The sequence below is a fragment of the Choloepus didactylus genome, chromosome 2 (genome assembly GCF_015220235.1).
Source record: "Choloepus didactylus isolate mChoDid1 chromosome 2, mChoDid1.pri, whole genome shotgun sequence".
NCBI classification, from domain to species: Eukaryota; Metazoa; Chordata; class Mammalia; order Pilosa; family Megalonychidae; genus Choloepus; species Choloepus didactylus.
The window spans coordinates 18,095,468-18,118,756 of record NC_051308.1 but is presented as its reverse complement, the minus strand read 5'-3'; the positions used below and the strand labels follow the sequence as shown (position 1 = coordinate 18,118,756).

Sequence of the window (23,289 nt, the reverse complement as noted above, 5' to 3'; positions counted from 1 at the left end):
TACCAAGTTGGAAACAATCGCCTACAGACAAGCTTTCACTATGCAAGGGAGCACATAAAAAGGGTGCTTCTCTCAAATTCATATATCAATTTAAACCAATGTTTACATAAAGCAAGCAAGCAAGAGAAATGCAGGAGTTTCAGGTAAAATGAGCTGATGTCTTTGAGCACTCACAGACTTATCCTACGTATCTGGTGGCTAATGGACTCTGGGTTTCTAGCCAGTGCTTAGAAATGGAAACTAAATGCTGAACTATAATCATGAAAATTCTGTGATCTATAAACCATGAAAGCAGGAGGAGGAATGAAACCTCAAAACTTGGTTAATTTCTTCACCTATAAATAAATGATAGAGATATTTTATTTACTTACAGCAGTATTGCCATCTTCATGTGTAAATGACATCAAGGTTATATATACCTCATGGTGCTACCTCCTGTTACAAAATAAGATGCCTAACCCTCGTGAATTTTCTTGATAATGATTACATTTAACAAGCAAGGCTTTTAAAAAGAATTTTAATCATTTTGTATGGAAATACATCATAGTTTACACTATATCCTTAAACAGAGCATATCAAACATAGTTTAAAGTTGTCATAAAGATTCAGTGTTATAGAAATAACATCAAAAGAAATGCTGCGTTGGCCTCAGTGGCTATCAGCCCCAGCCTTTGATGGCTCTAGAACACAATTCTTTTCTTAGTCTGTGTTTGCCTTCCAGTGTTTCTGTTTCTCTTTCACTGTCAGGCTGTGGGCAACACTTCCTGCTCTTCTTTCCTGCTCTTCTCGTGCACATAATAGCACTGAGTGCAGTGGTTCTCAATGGGATGCACGAGAGAACTCAGCACCACAAACCACTCCCAGGGAGCCGACGAATTCTGACTAGTGTGGAAATTTTATTTTTTGCCACAAATAACTATTCATACTTTTACAATCATATTGATCTGAATATGTTCTGCTGTTTGGCTTAGAATGGATAAAACTTGCTATGAGTAAAGGGTAAGTTGTCATGTACTGGATGTGACAATTTGTCCTTGAATGTATAAAAAAGCCATGGTGAGGCAGTCAACTGTTCCACTCAAACTGTGAGTGCCCCAGGGTGACCGAGACCAAGTGGATGGTGAAATTACTGTGGATGCTTTCACAGGGACCTAGAAAAGGTCAATTTAAAGCTGGGTAAGGGATTGCACTGTAATTATTGCCAGCTTGCATCTTTAGACAGTTCTTTTGAGAACTGCAGAATATGATCTCTCTCCTTTATTTCCTGTGGGTTGGAAAACTAGAGCAGTAATTTTATTAGAACTGTGAGCAAAGTATGAATAAGCTCTGAGTGAAGCAAAGAGAGGGCTTACTTCTTACTTAAGTGTCATACACTTGAGTGCTATACAGTGAAAAATACTTAGAAGTGTTTTTATTTGCTTCTGAGTCTTTTACTATGTTCCAGAAAGCCGTATTGCCTGTAAGCACATATTAGATGAGTGAGATGTTAGGAAAATTGTCTTCAACAAACAATTTCATGTTTTGCCTCATACAAAAGGCTCCTATGTACCAAATTTTAATAAAGGAGAAGCTCTCAGAAAATAATGAATCACTGTGGGAAAAACTTTAAATGTTACTAAAGCGGCAATTTATTATTTTACTTGGCATTGTCAAATAAGGTAAGTGACAAATGCTTTACCATTTCAGTTTCAGTTATAAATTTCTAAGAAACTTTTGTTACTAAATTTGCCAAGGAATGATCTGTTTGGCCACATACACATTTTTGAAAATGTCCCAGAGGGACTGCCTTCTTGAATCGAAGATACCAGTATTTATCACATCTCTTCTCAGCATGGAAGTTTTGACAACAAATCACAAAATGAATGTAACATGCCACACAATCAGGAGGCTCTGTACTGAGTTCTCAGTATGAGGCAGATAACCCTCTATTATTACCTTTCAATGCAGGCATTTGCCCATTTAAAATTATCCTTTACTTGAAACAAATATTAGCTGTTTTTAGCAAGAGGTGAGTGTACTATTAACAACGTTAAAAGGTTAAAAAGGTTCTGCCTTGACCATTTCAGTTATTGCAGGGTCTCCAGATTTGTAAATGCTGTTATCTCCTCATTCATTTTCCAAAAGGCACATGGAAAACATGAATGGCTGTGACTGTTTTTCAGGCATGAATAAATGATCCTATGTTTTAGTAATGATTCCAAATGTATTCAGAATATATCCCCCTTTTCCTGCCCATGCTTCTTCCTCTTCAATGTCTGAACAAAACCTTTTTTAAATATCTTGTGGACCTGATCAATATAAAGAGAACCAGAGTCTCTGAAATGGAGTCATCTAAACCAAACTTTATCTGTTCCATGAATCTCCTCTGTAAGATTGTTCTGGAGGACTTCCCCCTCCCTTGGGGGAGATACCGTGTTCTCTCCGAACACTGACTGTATCTGCTGCCGTATCTGCTGCTTGGAAATCAACATTGCTACTGGCTATATGCCACTTTTTACTTCACACACAGTCATACTCTCCTTGAAAGACGATTTCTGCTGCTTTTCTCTCCTGAAGGTAGAACACTCTGTCGGCCCATTGGACCCTTCAGCCTATATAGTCATTCATTACCTCCTAGTATTCACTTACACCTCCAACTTCACACTCTTAACCTTCAATTAAAAGGGCTCCAAACGTCAGTTCAGTGCCATTCAGTACCATGCCACCCTGACCTCCCACCTCCTCGCCATGTTCCCAGACAGATCTTGTTTCTGCTCTGTGAGGGGCAGACACAGGATGCCCTGTGGGTCTCCCTCATGATCCCAGGGTAGCAGCCTCTGCATCAGCCGAAGCCAAAAAGAATCTCTAGGCAAATTACTCTCCCTTACAGTTCCTATCTTATGTGGTTGGGGGAGGCAAAACGTGCTCCAATTTTGTACCTCATCCTTGAAATCAGAAACTGGTTTGGTGGTGCATAGAAATCCTGTATTTTATGCATGATTATTCTGTAAACCTGCAAGTTCTCTAATAAAAAAGCTTTTTTTTTATTAGAATTGTCAGAAACAACTGACACACATTAAGGTTTCGGGTATTCTCTACAGATTCATAAAAGGTTTAAAATTAAATAACATACTCTATTACTTATTAATTACATCCTATTCAAATTTTTCCTTTATGTTCTTCCTCATTTTTTTTAATTTGAACTCCCCTCTCATATTAGAGCCAAACAGCTGTCGTAAGCTAGTTATTTCCTGCAATGAATAAAATATTTTCTCCCAAATACGATATACTGTTTTCTCCGATTTATAGTATCTGCCATTTCTGGTCTCTGGGCCACACCAAAAAGCGTGATCACTGTGAACTTTCCAGACTCAATTCTGGCCATAAAGCAGGCCACTATTCTGTGAATCCATCCCTTAACACAATGCTCTACCCTCTCTGAGACCCGTCCTTCTCCCATGGAGACACGGGGAAGCATGGAATGAGGAATCAGGAAAAGAAATGTGCTTATGGTACAATTATAAAAATGCTTTTTCATCAATCGTAACAAATGCACCACACTAATGAAGGTGTTAATAATGGGGGAGGAGTCGGGATATGGGAACTCTGTATTTGGTGTACTTTTCTGTAAACCTACAACTTCTCTAATTTAAAAAAAAACAAAAGAAAAAGAAAAAAGATAAAAAAGAAAGAAAAGTGCTTATGGGGCAGCATAACCTGAGTCAGAAAGAAAAGACCCACATGTTTAGGTTTAGACATAGGAAAGGATCTGCTGAGGACAAAGAATTCGCCAACACAGGAGCCACGTACAGCCACAGGGGGCTACGGTAATGTAACTCCTTGTTCTACCATCCCAAAAATATGGTTCTGTTGCTATGAGACATGATGCCATTTTATACAACAAAGAAGGGTCCTTGCTATAGTCAGGAGATACAATCTTCAAATACAGCAGTGAGAGCGACTGGGCTGTAATGGTTCACTAATTGTGGTGCACAATGGAAAAGGTCCTTTGATTCAAAAGGAGACCAAATGATAGAAAGGTTACCAAGAAAGCTGCTTACCGTGAGTAGCATCCTTCCCAGTGAACAGAGTCCTGGCCCCGCTCGTTAGCAAGACGTTGACCTTGAGGAATACCTCAAGCACCACCTCCAAGGCAGCTACCCAAGGGAGGTGAGCCTTGGTTAGTGTGTCCCCGAGCATCAGTTATCATTCAGGATCTTCTCAATTTTCCCTTCCAAGATTCTTATTCGTTCCTTGGGTACAACATTTGAATGTTGCCTTATGGTTTCTAAAGGAGTGCATTCATATCACCTACATGGAGGAAAATTTTTCTTGATATGTTAAAGCACAGGGTGGCAATCAGCTATGATTTTTAACTGATTTCAACTTAAAAATTAACAATTCTCAAATTAATTCAACACAATCTGCTCAGTTGGGGGTTTTATATTCCAGTTCTGTGCTTTAGGACTAGGCGGCCACAAATCACCAAATCCTTTAAAAACAAAATATCTTAACCTTTATGCAAATCATACTCTTCATTACTTGTTTACCTCCAAAGAAACACATATGTTTTTAAACTTATACTTGGCTATACTATTCCAAGAGGGTAGGAACATTTACTGCAGCAGGAAACTATAGGTATTCACTCTTATGTATATTATTCCCCTTATTTTATTGCAGTAACTCTGGATTTCCTTAGTATAAAGAGAAATCAAAAGGAAAGATATCTACAATCTTGGGATAAGAAGTACCCTGGGATCTGGTGACCTAAAACACATCTGTACAGGATATGAACATATTTATACTTTTTTGTACACATTTAACGGTTACCTATTCATCATAAATAGTAAGTTTTAACTTAGATTCTACAAAAATAATCACTTTAGTAGGGTACATGCAAACAAGTATACATAAACATATTTATAAAACACATCTTTATGCTTCTTTTTTGCTTTTAAATATAAATTTGCTATTTAGCCATCAACTAAATTATTTAAATGCAAACTCCAAAGCCTCCAATTCAAAGTATAAAATCTTCTTCTATCCAAAGCAGCACTGCTTCATGTATTCTTCTCCTATAAGTAAAGTCTAGATAATTTCGTCAGATATCAATAATAGGTACACATTCTGTTTCCTCAGATATTAGATACCCATCCCTCCAGAGGAAAAGCCTCCTTTGTTCTGTTTTATTTTTTGTTTTTAAAATATTGCAAATAGTACACACTGGTTAAAGTAACATCGTCTTGGCATTTACATTCTTGTAAAAGTGACCAAATGACCAAAATCAAGCCTAATACTTAATTGCCCTCACACTGGTGCTCTACGACAACATAGCAATGCCCTCTGTTTAATTGTTTGCAGAGCCATCGAGGCAGGCAGATGACTGAGCCTCCACAAAAGGCTCGTTTTGTTTCTGATCCTCCTTCACGCCAGCTGCCTGGTCTGTGATGGAGGAGAAGGAGAGCTGGTCATGTTCAAGAATGTGCACTTGATCCTCGTCCTTGTCCTTCTTCACGTAGAACATTTTCCTGAATTTTTTCAGCTCATGGAGTTCACAGAAGGTTTCCAGAACTACCAACATGGCAATAAGGCCGAGGAGCAGGTAACCTGTGTGAGAAGTTCAACAGTCTCTCAGTTTGACTTAGTCATGGATAAATCAAGTAATAAGTGACTTACCCCTACCATGCAAAAAAATCTGTCGATGAATAAATTCAATGCCAGTTTTCTAAGGTTGGTGAATGTTTCGAAATGCCTGGCTCAAGGTGGAACTACCCAGGGTAAAAGAAAACACAAAACTTAGAATGGTATAACCTTCTAAGAACTTGGACTATTTAGAATTACAGGTTGTAATTTCGAGGAAAATTATAATCGCTGGGGCTGAGGCGGCCCTGCTAACTACACTCAGCCAAGTGTGACCATAGGCTGGTGACACTTTAGAAATGCTTTCAGTTTATCATGTAGTACTCAGAATAAAGCTTGATGCCCTTTTAATGCTTTTATCATTATTCCCACTGCAAATAAGTAGGTTAGCAGTAGAAACTACAATTTAGATGAAATGAAAATTTCCTTAAGAATTGAGGTAGAAATTAAATAGATCTTTGAGTAGCCATTTACATTTCCACCTAAATCTGGAAGCAAACCTAAGCTCTACATCATGCAACAGCTGTTTTTTCGGCACACGGACCATTCCCATTGGCAATAACCCTACCAGTTTCCTCCTCTTAAGATAAAGGATAACTTGAACCAGCGACAGTGCTATTCCTTGGAATCTGTGGTAGGAAAATGGTGATTTTAAGTTAGTTCTGACATTTTTTTAAAAAGCAGTTTTCAGTGGAAAAAATTACTCATCATGGAAAGGAACAGGAAAAAAAAATGAAAATGAAAACTCTGAGAACAACACAAAAATACCAATTTCATGCCCCAGTAGTAAAATATTTGAGGAAAGTTTTCAGAAAACCCTAGAACTAGGAAAAACTAGAACTGGCAGCATAATGGAAATAATGAAGGTGACTGTCTCACTCATGCAAAGTGACACTGTTTTAGTATCTTTGGGGATTGGCTATGAGGTTTTGATAATAATATAGTGCATGCAATGTGCTCTCTCTTATTTTAGAAAATAACAATGATATTGTTGGACAAATAGATCAAGTCCAAGGAATTTCTGGCAAAAACTGTGGACATTTTTTTCTACCCCTAAACTCGTATCTTTGGAACACTTGAGTTCTTAATGCACAAAACACAAACTAACTTTATGTAGACACCCAAAAAATGTGCTCCACATTGTTTGTAACAAGTGATAAAGTGTTATTCACAAGGATTTATTAAAGAAGTTAAACTGCTAGGCAGAAATTTATAACACAATTTACACAGCAGAAAAGTATAACTAGCAAACACATTTACAGAAACATGGTCAATTTCCTGAAGTCAACAAAGAAAAATCCAAATAAGGTGATAGCATTTTAACTATTATGTAAAAAGAAAATTAAGAGAATGTATAATATTTCAAATGCTATTGGCCAACACCACCAGAGGAGTGCTGAAATAGGGTATATAATTAATGCTGGCAGCAGTGTAAGCCAGTAATGCCATTTGGAAAGCATAGCGTGAATATGTCCTGTTAGTCACAAAAAGGCATATTCACTTTGGGCCAACAATTCCACTTATTAGAAGAATATCAAAGTAGAAAAAAAAGTAAACATACAAAGATATTCACTACTGTATTATTTATGATACCCAAAATTGGAAGCAATCTAAATATTCAATAGAGATACAGTTAGATTATGACAACTAAAGGAAATAGGAGATTACCCTTGTAACCATTTGGCAAATATTTTTTGAGTTTGTTTTATAGCCATTGGCACTTTATGAGTGAAGTCTTTGTTCCAGGTGAGCCCAGTTTAATGGAAATGTTGGCATACATACACTAAAAGGAAGCATCTTATGGGATTAAGGCTATATTGCAGGGCCAAGACAGAGCATCTTGTGTGCCCTGGGGTGTCTACCGTGGCTTCCTAAGAAAAAAGGACATAAGCTGAATTTTGGAACCTTTCTGAGAAGGGAGAAATGAAAACTGTTTATACCTTATGACTGCAATTCTATGCACCTTCCTATTTTATAGAAAAGGGACACACAAAAATGAATAGTTTCTTAAAAACGGATTACTGTTCTAAATTTTCATGATAGTAGATTGAATTTATATCAGAATTCAAGTAGATCAAATTTAGATTGAATTTAAAACAAAACAAGTATAAAAACTATGTAACACTGGCCGTCTGAAATTTAATGGCTATAGCCCATATATAAAATTCAGATATTAGTTAATTTCTTCAAAAAAGAACTACATGAGGATTTCATAATGGATACAAAGTTTCTGTTTGGAATCATGAGAAATTTTGGAAATAGTGGTGATGGATATATAACATTGTGAATTTAATTATTGCCACTGAATCGCATACTAAATGGCAATTTTTATGTTAGATATATTTTACCGTAATTTTTAAAAACAAACAAAATTTAAAAAGAAGAACCACCACCAGCAGGGAAACAAATGGGACAAGCAACTGCTTTAAGATTTTCCTAGTAAATTAAAGAACATGATTGGTAGTGACAGGTTACCCCCCAGCTCTAGTTTTCTTGTACTTAAAATATTTAATAAAGTAGTGTAACTTCTTTTCATTCAATGTTTGTAATCTAAGACATTCTATATGGCATTTCTTACACTATAATTTACAAAGCTTTTTACATTATTAGTAAGAAGTTGATCAGTAATTTTAAGGTGCATAATAAAAAATAACTTTCAGTGACACTAAGATTTTTGCTTAAAGAATTTTGAGAGGAATCATAATGAAAGGAAACAGTCATGGGAAGGTGATAAAACTAAAAACTTATCAATGAGAAGGCTTTTGACTATTCCTTAGTAAGTGAGAGAAGTGAGAGAGAGCTTGGAGGGGCAAGCCAGAGATGACAAAGGAGCAGAGCCTGTGCACCTTGATACTCACATGTGATGCCAATCTTATAGAGTTCTCGGAATTTTTGATTGTAGCCTTCTCCTGGAACATAATCTCCTAGGCCAATGGTGCTCAGGGAAATAAAACAAAAATAAAAGGATTCGAGGAAGTTCCAGTCATCCTCCAGGACAGAGAAGACGGCTGCCGGGATTAAAAAGAAGCAGGACACGGTGACACACCCCAGGAGAACTGCGTGAACAATGGCCACCACCTGCTTGGAGAAGCCCCAGCGGATGTGGAAGTAGAGGACAGGCCTGCGGGTGACGTGGACGGTGATGCGCTGGACCACTGCCGTCAGGAAGAGGAGCGTGAAAGGGATGCCGATGACGGAGTAGATGATGCAGAAGGCCTTACCCCCGTCTGACAAGGGCACGGTGTGGCCATAACCTGCAAGGAGCAAAGGGAACTGAGGTGAGAAGGAACAGGAGTAGGAAGCAAATCTGAAAATTTCCCCATTTCCCCTAAACCGAGGAGAAGAGTGAGACTTCACATCTGCTCCGTTAAAGACTAGCAGTAAAATTCAATAGTAGATGCCATAAATTTGGGAAATCCACCTTTCTTAATGAAAACTTACCAGCTCTTTCCAACACGTCAGAGTCTCTGGTTTTGAATTCACTGGCATACTGAAATAGAAACTGGATGCGCTATAGAGCTGAACGTCCACACCATCTTAGACCACCACAGTGCCTGGCAAGGTGGGTAACCCTTACCTAGGACTCCTACATCACCAGGGCTGATCTGTTCTTTCCCCCACCCTCCAAAGATCCTCATTAATATGCAAATGCCAGGCTACAGTTCACCCCCCAAACAGATGACTCACAGTGAGTCAGGAATAACTGACAAATAAAGGTGTGTGAGTAGAACCAGGCTGATGAGGGTACAGTGGAGGCTGGGTAGAGTTAATTAAGATATAGATAAAATAAAAAAGGAAATAAATAAAGATTAAAGCACACCAAGTCACAGGATTGAGAATATCTTTTCAAATATTTTGCCCAGTTACCTGGTTAAATGAAATATTCAGAAACCTTAACATATTTCTTTCCCCTTGTCATTTCCATATGTTTGAAGATGCCCTAAATCCCAGAAAGCCAACATTAAAATAAACAAACAAACACACAAAAAGAAAAACACAAAAAAATACAAACATTAAGACCAGAGGTCAAAAGGTATGTTTGTTTTACTTTCCACTACATCCAACAGATGCCAGTAAGGGAGGACCAACCGAGCCTGAGGCTGGGTGGACTAGTTTTAAAACCTCATAAGTACTTCATCCTGAAAGGACTGACATGTCTGAACAAGTCAGGCCAGGAAAAAACCAACTAAATGCATTTTTTATGAAATCGGATTCTAAAAACAAAAACCAAAACCAAAAAACCTCATATATGTGGATTATAATTGAAAGGTGGTTTCAAAATTAGACCTCTAAAATATATCCTGCTTAAAAACAAACAACTCAAAAACTCATAAAATTCTCTGCTTTATAACATTTCAGAGGTAGGGCCCAGGTAAAAGTAGTTACTAATAAGATTCCCTGGTTATTCTAGTGCACAGCCTCAACACAACAGAGCTTCTCCATCTGCTGTCCCAGATCGTACAGAATTTACGGACAAGCTACAGGGAGTCCCAGGAATCTTCTGAAATTATGCATCCACATATATATGCAATTTTCTATGAAGAGATTCCAGAGCTTAGATCCCCAAATGGGGTACATACCCTCAAATGTTTGAGAACTACTGTTCTGAGCAAAAGTTCCTGAATCCATCTGGTCTCCAACTCATCCAACTGTTCTTGGAAAACAATGGCCAATTTGGGGCATGGTACTTAAAGCAGAACGTGGGCACATTGGAGAATAACAAGGATGGTGAAAGTGTGCCAAACAATGTTCATAAAATATGAGAAAGCAGGAAAAAGTTGAATGTTTCATTTTGAGAAAAAAATGCCAGAGTACTGAGACTTCTTCTGAGTAAAGTTGTCTATATATCAAAGAGAAACTGAGGCCAATGGGAGTTAGATTTTAGCTCAATATTAAGGAAGATCAGAGATACAAAGAATTCGAATGTTACTTAACTGTAACAAAACCATTGGAAAACAATTAACAAATTTAGTTGAGTCTATGACAAAAACTCCTAGGGGATAAGAAGAAGGTCAAACAGTGCATTGAATGGAACTATCCTTCCACAGAGCTTTTGTAGAGGAAATATCCTAGTAGCTGAGTCAATTGTTCTAGGTAAGAGCCTTTAAGTTCATGATTTTATTAAGTTTGTTGAGTGTTTTTATGGATCAGCTTTACAAAAAGCGTAAAACACCTGTTTCACATAGCCTAGCTCTTCTATACCATCTGTTCCCAATTAATTACATGATTTGGGTTCTAGTAAGAAAGAAAGTACACAAATTTTTCATTTTCAAATATTTTAGGGTAAAATTTTTACTATCAAATTATAATGGCCCTTTTTATTAGAATGTTAACTAGATAAATCTTCAGTGACTAGTAAGCAACGGAGATAAGTCATTAGAAGGCTTCAGGATTTCTGTCTGCAGTAATGCAATTTGATGCCAGTAATATGTTCCCTCTAAGAGAGTAAAATAAACATCACCAACACTACACAGACCCTTACCGGAAGCCATTTTCTTCTCCTGATGCTTACATAAATAATTTTTGTTAATGGAAAATAAAATGTAAAATTTACATTTCATTTGTATTCCCTATACTTGTAGTGCAGGCCCTATTGGGAAAACGATTCTCTACCCTGGCTACACAGCAATTCCTTTTGGAATAGACAGCTTAATGCATCAAATGGAAACTTTTAATCCTATTGAATTTTAATGAGGTATTGAATAATTTACTCAATTTTAGTCAATTGAGTCCCTAGATAAATCATGCAGCAAAGCTCATATTTTCGAATTTTATAATCATGTTAAAATCCGTCACAAACCATAAAGAACTAACAAAATATTAATAAAACTTACATATTTGGTATGGTTTTAATTTTTCTATTCATAACATTTAAAAAAATCTTTTTCTTTATTAGAGAAGTTGTCAGTCTAGCTAACGGTGTGTTGATATTATTGATCTTTTCAAGGAACCAACTTTTGGTTTTGTTGATTTTCTCTCTATATTTTGTTTGTTTCCTATTTCATTTTCTCTACTCTGATCTTTGTTATTTCCATCCTTCTACTTGCTCTTCTTTTTCTAGTTCTTCCAGTTGTGAGGTTAGGTCTCTGATTTGGATTTTCTTCTTTTTTAATGTACGCACTTAAGAGCTATAAATTTCACTCTTAGCATTGCCTTCACTGCATCCCATAAGCTTTGGTATGTTGTATTTTCATTTTCATTTGCCTCAAGATATTTCCTAATTTCACTTCTGATTTCCTCTTTAACCCACTGGTTAAGAATATGATGTTACTTTCTCTTTATCCCTGTTATTGACTTCAAGCTTCATTCCATTGTGGTTAGAGAATATACATCACATGATTTCAGTATTTTTTAATTTATTGAGACTTGTTTTGTGACTCAATATATGGTTTATCCTGGAGAATGACCCATGTGCACTCAAGAAGAATGTGTATTGTTTTTGTTGGGTGCACTGTTCTATACATGTCTTGTTAGGTCTAGTTGGTTTAATGTATCATTCAAGTCCTGTACTTCCTTGTTGATCTTCTGACTAGATGTTTTATGATTTATTGAGTGATGTTTTAAAGTTGCCTACTATTAATACAGAACTGTCAATTTCTCCCTTTAAATCTGCCAGTGTTTGTTTCATATATTTGAGGACTCTGCTATTAGGTGCATATATTTATAATTATTACATCTTCCGGAAGAATTGTTCCCTTTAGCAGTATGTAATGACCATCTTTGTCCCTCATAACTGTTCTTGACTTAAAAGTCTATTTTATCAGATATTAGTATAGCCTCCCCAGCTCTCTTTTGGTTACTACTTGCATGTTATACATTTTTTCCATCCTTTCACCATCAACCTACTCGTATATTTGACTTTAAGGTGAGTCTCTTGTAGACAGCATATAGTGGGTCATGCTTTTTTATCCATTCTGCCAATCTCTTCCTTTGGACTAGAGTTTAATCCATTTACATTTAAAGTTATTTTAATACAGGTCTTTCTTCTGCCACTTTGCTATTTAGCCTCTGTAAGTCTTATACCTTTTTGTCCCTTACTTCCATTAAAGCCTACTTTTATGTTTATTTGCTTTCTTGTGTTATACCATATTGAGAACCTTCTCATTTCTATCTGGATATATTTTTTAATCTATTTTCCTTATGGTTACCACAGGGTAAATTTAACATCCTAAATATATAACAATTGTATTTGGTTTAATACCAACTTAACTTCAATAGCATGTACATATACTTTTCCTATACCCATCTGTCCTCAAACCATTTTTTTGTACTTGTTACCACTAATATCTTTGTATATTGTATGTCCAAAAACCTAGATTTATCATTACCTTTTAGGCATTTGCATTTTAGCACCTGTAGGAAGTAAGAAGTGGAGTTACATACCAGATAATACAATGGCTTTTCCTTGTTAGTTGTTTTGGAGTTCCCATTTATAAGAGTTTGGTTGTTGCCTCTGTTTCCCAGGGGGCAAACCTCCCTTTCCTGGGTATCTGAAGCTGGCAAGGCTTTTGTCCCAGACTGTCTGCTTCTATAGTTTTTTTATACTCCTTTCGTTGTCTCATCTTTGCTGCATGCCATGAGTTTGGTACGTTGTGTTTTCATTTTCATTTGCCTCAAGGTATTTCCTAATTTCACTTCTGATTTCTTCTTTAACCCAGTGGTTAGTTAAGAGTATGCTGTTTAATTTCCACATATTAGTGAATTTTTCATTTCTCCATCTCTTGTTATTTCTAGCTTCATTATGTTGTGGATGGAGAATAAACATTGTATGATTTCAATATTTTTGAATTTTTTGAGCCTTGTTTTATGCCCAAATATATGATCTATCCTGGAGAATGATCCATGTGCAGTCAAGGAGAGCCCATGTCCTCTACTTTGTATCTCTTCAGGCTCCCCAATCACAGTTCTACCCACAGAGATCAGTAAACACTGATGCTTTAAATTATTTCAAATTCTGGAGTAGGAGAAACTCTCTGTAGGGTGATGATTAGACTTTGAGCCAGGTTGACTCCCTCTCCCTGCCCCTTTAATCTTGACCTTTCTTTGAAATAAGTTCCTGCTCCACAGTTCTAATAAGTGGTTAATTTTTCAGTATCTTGTCTTACTCATTTTCATAAATCCTTTCTGACAGCAATAGTTTTTAGAGACCTGAACATGGATAAACTCAATTCATCCTTCCAAACCACTTCATCTACACTACAGGGAAAAGTATAGCTTCTGTTACTTTGCATATAAAAGGAAATTTGTGTACTAGTGAGAGATGGATCAAGGGAGGTCTAAACTACACTGAGCGGAGATACTGATAAGGATGAAAGCAGGTTTGTGATGGTTAAGTTCATGTGCCAACTTGGCTAGGTTATGTTGTCCAGTTTCTTGATCAAGCGAGCACTGGCCTGACTGTTACTGTGAGGATATTTCGTATTTCAATCACGTCAACGGACTGCATCTATGGCTGATCACATCTACAATCAACAAGGAGTTTGCCTTCAATGATGAGAGAAGTTTCATCCTTCAGTTGAAGGCCTTAAAGGAAGAACTGATGATTTTGGCAGTCAGAAAAAATTTCCATCACTACCTCAAGCAGCCAGTTTCTCCTAGGGAATTCACTGAATCGGAGTTCCCAACTTCATCGGAGTTCCCAACTTCATCGGAGTTCCCAACTTCACCGGAGTTCCCAACTTGAGGCCTGCCCTATGGACTGCCAATTCCCACAGTCACATCAACCAATTCCTATAATAAATCTAATTATATTTACATTTGTACATATCCTCTCTGTTCTGTTTCCTTGGAGAGCCCTGACCAATACAGGCCTTCATTCAGTGCATGTGACCAAGGACACACAGGTGGTCAGAGATAATAAGTCACGTGAGAGGCAAGTGGTGTGTATTTTTTTGGATGTCACTTTTTGCTGCCCCATTCATTTAATACTTTTCTAAACCCTTCTTGTTCCTTCTACTCAATTACTGATGGTTTCTTATTAACAGCCAAAGAGACAGAGGCAATAGAATTAATGGTTAGGCCATTGCACCTGTATGCTCAGAGTGGTTGAGAGATGGAACACAATCACACCGAATTTAAAAGCAAGAGGATTCTAGCAAGTGGCTTTGAATGCCACAGATGGGAATCTTGTACCTTTTGCAATTAGAAATGATTGCATGATGGACGAACAATTAGGAATAACTTTGGCAAAGGGTGCCAAACATCAGTCTGAGGAAACTGAACTTCTGGGAAGGAGGAAGATGAGCTTAATATACACAATGAAAACAGCCGCCACTTGTTGATTGCTTTGTGTATGTATGTTTGAGTGAATCTATGCATAATTTTGAATCTTCATAACAAGATTTGTAATCCTAGACATATTATTTCCACTTTACAAATGAGAAGACTTTTAGACAACTTGCTCAAGACCATGCAAATATAAATAGAGCTCATAATCTTTCCATTATCCTACCCCAGATGTTATATGATGCAAAGGTCAATGACAAATTAAAAGTGAACTCAAGTCCTAACATTGTCTTTTAGGAGATAATGGTGACATGGTGATAAACTGGTCACCACTGAAAGAACAATCATGTCTTTCCTGTGGCTCCAAGGAACAGAATATGAGATATTGAATCTCTGAAGTGAGAGAAAGGGAGAGAGGGAAAACAGTGTTCAGGGATGAACAAAGGGCTCTGTACCCGTCATACAGAGATGGCAGGTGAACACAGAGCCTGGGCTGACTCCACAGGTCCAGGAGATAAGTAGGCACAAAATCCACCAAGTATGCTAGAAGGGCCAGAGAACTTGGTCATAAACCACATGAGCTCCATATTCTTGGAATCCAGGTTGGAAGCTACATGGATGAACCACCATGCTAAGTGGTAGGGCCATCAAGGAGGAAGAAGATAAAGAAACATCCTTAAATTGTGACAGAAAACCATGCATGAATCACGATGAGTTAGCGGTGCTCTCGGAAAAAGGAGTACTTATAACAATAACTGAAAAGTGATAAACATAGAATAAAGTCCAATAAAATCTTGATCTTCCTGTTTAGTTGTTTAACTTAAGTGTTGACAACTCCATATGGAATCGGTGTCTGTCAATAAATATACAATTGCAGAGGCACTAGCCAAATAAGACAGGATGACAATGGCCCAGAGAACATAGTTCAGTGAGGCTAATATAAGTATCAGACAAAAGTTCAAATTGTACATCATAAAATTATCAATTACTTGACACATAAGTACCTTTTCACTGTAAAAATCTCAAACAATACTGATGGAGCAAAAGTCTCTTTGATCACCCACCTCTTCTTCAACTCCATTTCTCTCTAGAAGTTACTGGTATGAGTTTGTATCCAATAGGTCCTTTTTTTCTAAACATTTATACATAGCTACATATATTTCCAGAAAAATTTAGTTTTATTGTTTTTATCATAAATAGTATCCTCCAGGTATTGTTGCTCTCCAACTGTTAAGTTTTCATTTAACATTACACTCTGGAGACTGTTTTCCATGTTGCATCATGAAGCTCTATCTACCTTGTTCTGTAAATGTAGTATTCCTTAGTATATAAGCACTAAATTTTATTTAACCACCTTGTATTTCCATTTCTTCAGTATTACAAACAAGGGGTCAAAATAGCCTCTTCAGGTCCTCAACTCACCGGTAAGCAGAATACAACAGAATGGGTCACATGATAGCTGACATTTCCTTCTAGCCCTATGTACTATACACATTTCCAGCTCAAAAGAAAGCATATTCACAGAAACATAAGAATAACTCCTGTAACGCTCTACTGATCCACCAGCTCACTAGCAGAACCCATTCCTAGGGGTTCACATGCACTTCCTGGGTAGTGGATGTCCATGTCCAAACTGCACTCAAGTGGCATAAAGTGTGCTGTACTGCGATTTCCAGGTAACAGCCGGTCCCTGGCCCTGACTAAGCTCCCTTTTTCCAAGAAGCTTTTCATATCTTCCTCAGGTTCCTTCCCCCCAGTCTCCTTGCAGGTGTGCAGGTACATTGTTTATGTTTATGTAAATAAGGGATTGCTGGCAAACCTACCATTTTCTCTGTTGGCTTCCTGGAAATAGTATAAAATCTAACTCCTTTTGTTCTGATGATTCTGTTTCAATATGCAGTTTTTTCTTCCTGTTTAATGATCTTTTGTCCCAGCTTCTGACCTGTCATGGGTTTATCAATGTGTTAAAAGGGCCATTTACATTTTTCAGTTATAGTCTAGTAAATTTTGCAGGAAGGTATTATATCCTTTAGTAGTACAGCATAAGAAACAGTCCTTCCAGGGTACTTTTTGCTAATCCATCACGATCACACCTGTTCCCTAGGAGGAAAGTCAGGTAACAATCTCTTTACCTTCCCAGACTATTGTAGACAATAAAGAGCTGTTCAAATGTATCATCTATTAAGCCTGTCGATTCATGACCTTGCCACATTATTGGAGGTAGAAAAAAGGTAGCCCAAGAACATCACACTAGCCAATATGAAGTATTAAACAAATTACTTCACATTAATAAATCTTTCCCAGAACTCCATGAAGTCATATGGAAAAAACATAGAAATCCTACCTAAAGCGTTTTCTTTCCATAACTCCCTGATACTGACTTTGTGTGTGGGTGGGGTGGGAACAAAAAGTCTGACAAGGAAACAGCTTATAAGAACCCAGAATTAAAAACAGGAACTTGAACAGATAACTTGTACACCAATGTCCACTTCAGCATTATTCACAATAGCCAAAAAGGTGAAAATAACCTAAGTGGCCATCAATAGATGAATGGATAAACAAAATAGGATATATCCATACGATGGAACATTAGCCATAAACAAGAATGAAATTCTGATACATGTGACAACATGGAGGCCCCCTGAAAACATGCTAAGTAAAAGCAGACAGAAAAGGACAAACACATGATTCCACTTATAAAATATTAGGAATAAGCAAATTCATAGACAGAAAGTAGATCAGAAATTACTAGAGGTACAGGAGAGGAGGAATATTAAGAGTAATTGCTTAATGGGTACAGAGCTTCAGTTTGGGATGATGAAAAAGTTTTGGTGTGGATGGTGGTGACAGTAGAGCAAGGTAAATGTAATTAATACCACTTCTTTGTACACTTAAAATTTGCAATTTTTTATGTTATGTTATATATGTCACAATAAAAAAGTTAAAAAAATCATTCACAAGAAAAAGTTGATTTATTCCCCTTTAACCAAAACTAAAGTAAACTCACCCTCAGCATAAACCGCTTCTCAACTTCACCAACACATAAGATGGGCTTCCCTCTTAGTGCTAAGGACATCTCCAGCAAGATTCCCCTTTAACATCCTAAAATTTTCTCTCCTAAATTACATGACAGATTATTTAGAAAAAGGGCCTTTAAAATGTAGCATGCTATATACAACATTTTTTTAAGTACATATAATTTTAAGACTAGGATTAAATAAATTAAATAAAGGGGACTTAAAATGATACTTTCCCACCATTACTTGTTTAATCCTGAAGTCCATTTGAGAGCAGATTGCAATTGCTGATCATCTCACAAACTCTGTTTTCTTTTTTTAAATATCCTTTCCTAAGGACTTCAAACCCACAAGAGCATAATGTTTTATGATAAACTAAAAATTATAAGACACCTATTTACCAAGCCATAAATTAAAGAGCTTGGTCTAGCATGGCCCAGGTGTTCTCATGAACACCTCATTTACTCCGCCTCAGCTGGGGGAGGAGGGTGTAACAGGAGCCAGGCTAAGGCAAGCACATCAGATTGGCCTAGAAACAGCAGCAACCCCGAGGAGCTTGTGCTAGTAACCAAACCAGACAGACTCGAGTGTACTAGATAGGAATGGAGATGTCCTTGAGAGCATTTAAGAAAAAGGCAGGAAATATGGCCCATGGATAATTATCCTGAGGATACCAGGAGCTCCTGGAACCTGTAAATTATCTCTGTGTTTGTCACTTGTTAACCCTTGTTCCTCCCTAACACTTGGGAAGAGCTGCAGTTGCTTAAATGAGAAAACAAATGTGAGACACGTGCTCTGTGTAACACATCCAGGCACAGCGATAACTTAAAAGGCACCGTCTCCTTTAATCGCACTTGAGCTCTGGGAGATAGGTAGGCATGCGGAGATAAAGACGAGGAGATTAAGGAGCTTACGGAAAATCTAACAGCAAATACAAGGGAGGCAGGATATGAACCAATGTTTCCAAAGCCCATGCATTTACCAACCTTTTATCTGGTCTTAGGGGTAGTGGTGAGGGAAGAACAGGGGAAAAAAAGGAAGAGACAAGATGGATGATGACCAAAAAAAAAAAAAAAAGGAAAGGTGGAGAAATTCCTGGGTATTTCCAGATTTCCAGATTGAAGGACCCCGTTGCAGAGGTGATCTAAGACAATGACCACCAGGCTTGGCTGACCCAATCTGGGAGCTCACAGAAACTTGCCCTGACCCTCGTGATCCTAAGGACCTAGGCTCATCTTAGGTTACTGTAACGGTAAATATAAATCAAAAAAGAAAAGAACAAATTAAATTTAAAATTAAATTCCACCCCCCTCCCTTTAGAAAACTTGGAATTGTAAATCCCTTCTCTGCCCCTTTGAGAGGTATCTTTTTTAAAGCTAAATAAGACTTTACAATCCAGGAATGTCTTCCTCAAGCACCCGGGAGCTATTACTCTGAAGTGTAAACTTCAGGAAGTTAGCACCCTTATCTCACCATTTTCATGGGAGTTTAACTTAGGCCTCAGGCTCCAAATTATAACTACCTATTTGTCAGAATATGAGAGGTTTCACTATTTCTCTGGATAGAGGCAATTAACAAACACAAAGACCACCCCAATTCCAGGTGAATTTATCTTTTACCTTGAGAATATGTACCTAATGGGTTGTATCTACCTAGTTTTGCAGAAAAGGGTGAGCTTTCTGTATTTTTCATCTGTTCAGCAGATGGCCTTTGATGCTTCACATCCAGACGTAATGCTTATTCAATAATAAAATGGTTTTCTTACTCTTCTATCTTTATGGAGAGGTTTCCTGGGTTGGGAGGCGATTTCGTTTTTCATTATATTTCCCCGGTACTACCTGCTTGGAATTCTGACTTGCTCCAACCCTTCACTGGAGTCTGGAGACCTGACTTCTGCTTGGCCTAGCTTGTTTTTGCCTCACTGCTGCCTTTGTCTGGGGGGTACTCCCAGGACTGCTTACCACTTTTGTTCACCTTTGGTCTAACCTAGACAAAATATCCAGGACATCTCTGGTGCCAATTCCTCGACCTTTAACTTCAGACACAGAGCCCTGGAACATTTATTTGAAGACAGAGTTAGAACCCTGACCTGTGGGCAAATCATTGCAGAAAACAGCTTAGCTGCGGAGGAATCACACATTATATTCTAGTATGTCCACTCCTTTATTTTTCTTTTCCCTTCTCGTGCTGGACCATGTCTTGTAAATTTTAATGAAAAGACAACAGAGTGAAGAAAACTTGAAACAGTCAGCAGAGACAACTGTTCTGTTTTTTCCCAAAGCCCCAATATTTCAAACTAGGCTTCTGAATATATTAATCAAAGCAATATTTCCTCCATCTGCAACTTCCCCCGGGACATCTTCCGGTTTTACATAATTATCCTGCAGCAATCACTACTCAGAGGTTTAAAAGTTATTATACCCTAAAGGTTTCCCAGGGATGTGCTTTGAAAACAGGATTTTAAAATTCATGCCACAGGCCTTTCCCCACAGGCATGGATGCTGTGCAGACAACTCATGATTTAAGTTTCTTTTCCCCTGGGAAAGGTCTGGCACCTTCCCTGTAGGAGACAAGCTAAAAAGGTAATAGAACTCGCTGATGACAAGGGGAGGATATAGCTATTTATTTGATGCTGCACTTCACTCCCCATCCCTGAAGATACCCATTCAGGTCTTGCTTAGCCCCAAAGCTTAACTCCAGACTTGAAGAAAAAGCAGTCCTAAACGCTCATATTGTGTGAAGGGAGCCCCAGAGGTCCTGCAGAACCAAACCACATCTCCACTTCTCTTTTCACAGCAACTCAACAGTGACTTCCCTAAGTGACCCCAAGAGAAAAACATCGGTATTCATTTTGCCTTGGTGGGAATTTCTACACCTTTAGGAGGCAGAGGCTTCTGGGGCAAAGTAAACTTTTTTTTTTTTCCCCATTAGACTTAAAATAGTTTGAGGGCCTCAAGCCTTGAGAACACAGGGAGGAAGGTGCAAACAAAAGTTCTTTTGCAATATCTGTACTTGTAAACCAAAGGTGGTGGTTAGGTGAACAGGCTGAGGAATCACATTTCCTAAATTTGAATCCTGGCTCTGCCTCTTTCTAACTGTGTAGCCCTGAGAAACTTTAAATAAAACCCTGCCTTAGTCAGAATTGACGGTCAAATCTAAATATGATTTCCTGCCTCATGCAGGTATCCTGAGGATGAAATGAAATAACCCATGCCAAGCAATTAGCACAGGTGCTGGCACATAAAAGGTGCTCGGGAAGGTAAACTATTATGTTGATGTGAAAAAAGTAACTGAGTTATCTCAGCAATATGGAAGCTGATTTGAACTGGCCATGTGGACCCAGGCATCCTAGTTAGAATTTATCTGTATGCCCCTCTCAGTTCTCTGCACACATTTTAATTTTTCCTGTGCCTATTAAGACATCTTCTTTCATGTTGATGATTAGATGTTATTAAAGCAGTTCCTGGAAACAATTCAAGACCTTAAAAACAGCTCTTACGGAACAATCTCACATATAGGAACTTAGCTCTATAGTTTGAGAGGACACTAACGATCCTCCAACAGACAAATCCAAAGGCTTCTTCTCAAGTCCTTACTCCTCTCATTGCGAAATGACCCAATTCAGTTTATTATAGATAGATACCAGAGAATTCCAATGATTAAAGGTAGGTGTGCCAGTTTGGATGTATTATGTCCCCCAAAACACCATTATCTTTGATGCAGTCTTGTGTGGGCAGGAAATGTATAGGTGTTGATTGGGTTGGAGACTTCTGATTGGCTGTTTCCGTGGAGATGTGGTCACTCAACTGTGGCGAGATATTTCATCGGATAATTTCCATGGAGGTGTGGCTCTGCCCATTCACCATGGGCCTTGATTAGTTCACTGGAGCCCTATAAAAGCTCAGACAGAAGGAGTGAGCTTGCTACAGTCAAGAGGGACACTTTGAAGAATGCACAGGACCTGAGAGAGGAGCTGCAGGTGAGAGACAGTTTGAAGATGGCTACTGAAAGCAAACTTTTGCTCCGGAGAAGCTAAGAGAGGAAAAATGCTCCAAGAGCAATTAAGAGTGACATTTTTGAGGAACTGTAGCCTAGAGAGGAACATCTTGAGAGAAAACCAGAACTCTGGAGCAGACACCAGCCACGTGCCTTCCCAGCTAACAGAGGTTTTCCAGACGCCATTGGCCATCCTCCAGTGAAGGTACCTGATTGTTGATGCCTTACCTTGGACACTTTATGGCCTTAAGACTGTAACTGCATAACCAAATAAACCCCCTTTATAAAAGCCAGTCCATTTCTGGTATTTTGCAAATGGCAGCATCAGCAAACTACAACAGTAGGTAAGAACTGTAGGTCCCCTCCCCTAAAATTTCACTACTAGGAGGTATATTACAATGGAAACAGGCATAGAACAGCCACATAACCTGTTCCTGTGAGCTCAGGAAGTCCAAACTCTCTCTCCTCGAACAAGTAGTTACATGAAGCATTCATCGGAGGCAGATGCAACAAAATTCTGGCAGCCACATTCTACCACCTTCTGCTCAGAACAGGTGGCAGAATCCTCAGGATCCGGCATTAAGTGGCAGAACACAGGACAAGATGGAGTTTCCTGGTTCACAAAGATCTGATTCCCCTTCATGCAAGGGCAAGTGAACAGTATCTCTAGTCAATCAAATGGCCAATGAAAAATTACATATAGCACTCCTTATGCTGATTAATGGATTCTCTGGTCCAGATATTTAAGCACTTGCTGAAACATCCTCTGGAGAGGAGGTTCCTAGTTAGGGTCTTTCAAATGCTAACTTCCCCTGAAGCATCCTTTCCTTATTAAGGATCTTCAGATGTTAACTTACTGCCCCTAGGGTACGGATGAGTTTATACCAGAGCTGTCACACACAAAGTCTCTGCTGGGAAACACAGCACCTTTTCACTTCTTAAGTATCTGACAATTGGGACAGACTTCTCCTTCCAGGAAATCGTCCCTCTCTTGGCTCTGGGTTAGAGCCTGCTGAGTTTAGGGGCCTTTCAGAAACAGCCTGTGGTGGGGTCCTCTACAAGCAGGGGCTCATCTCTCAGCCTTGGTCCCAAACTGAAGAAGCTCAGCAGAACCACATGGACCCAAAGCACAGGTAACCTGAGCAAGAAGTAAACCTTCCTTATTGTATGTAAGCCACTGAGATTTGGGGACCAGGAAAAAAAATAATAAAGGGAAGGCGGGGGAGGTGTGTGGGACAAAGCGAACAGGACTGGCAGGAGTCAGAATGCTGATGGTTGGTTTGTGAGGACATGGAGTATTCATTGTTCAATTCTCTGTACTTTTGTATGTGTTTGAATATATCTATTAAAAAAAGTAAACCAGTTGAGGCTTTAAAATGTGGATGTAGGAACAGAAGCAGATTTTCACCTAGACACCCCTAGTAAGAAGTTG

General features: G+C 38.3%; 1 protein-coding gene across 1 annotated transcript in view; it reads right to left on the bottom strand.

Moving 5' to 3' along the window:
- Positions 1–501: 501 nt before the first annotated feature.
- KCNK1 (potassium two pore domain channel subfamily K member 1) overlaps positions 502–23,289 on the bottom strand; it is a 48,313-nt gene continuing 25,525 nt past the window's right edge. The window contains exons 2-3 of the mRNA XM_037821163.1: positions 8,478–8,873; positions 502–5,586 (exon numbers count right to left, since the gene is read on the bottom strand). Coding sequence (XP_037677091.1) covers positions 5,327–5,586; positions 8,478–8,873 — 656 coding nt within the window. The 3' untranslated portion in view covers positions 502–5,326. The remainder of the gene's footprint in view (positions 5,587–8,477; positions 8,874–23,289) is intronic.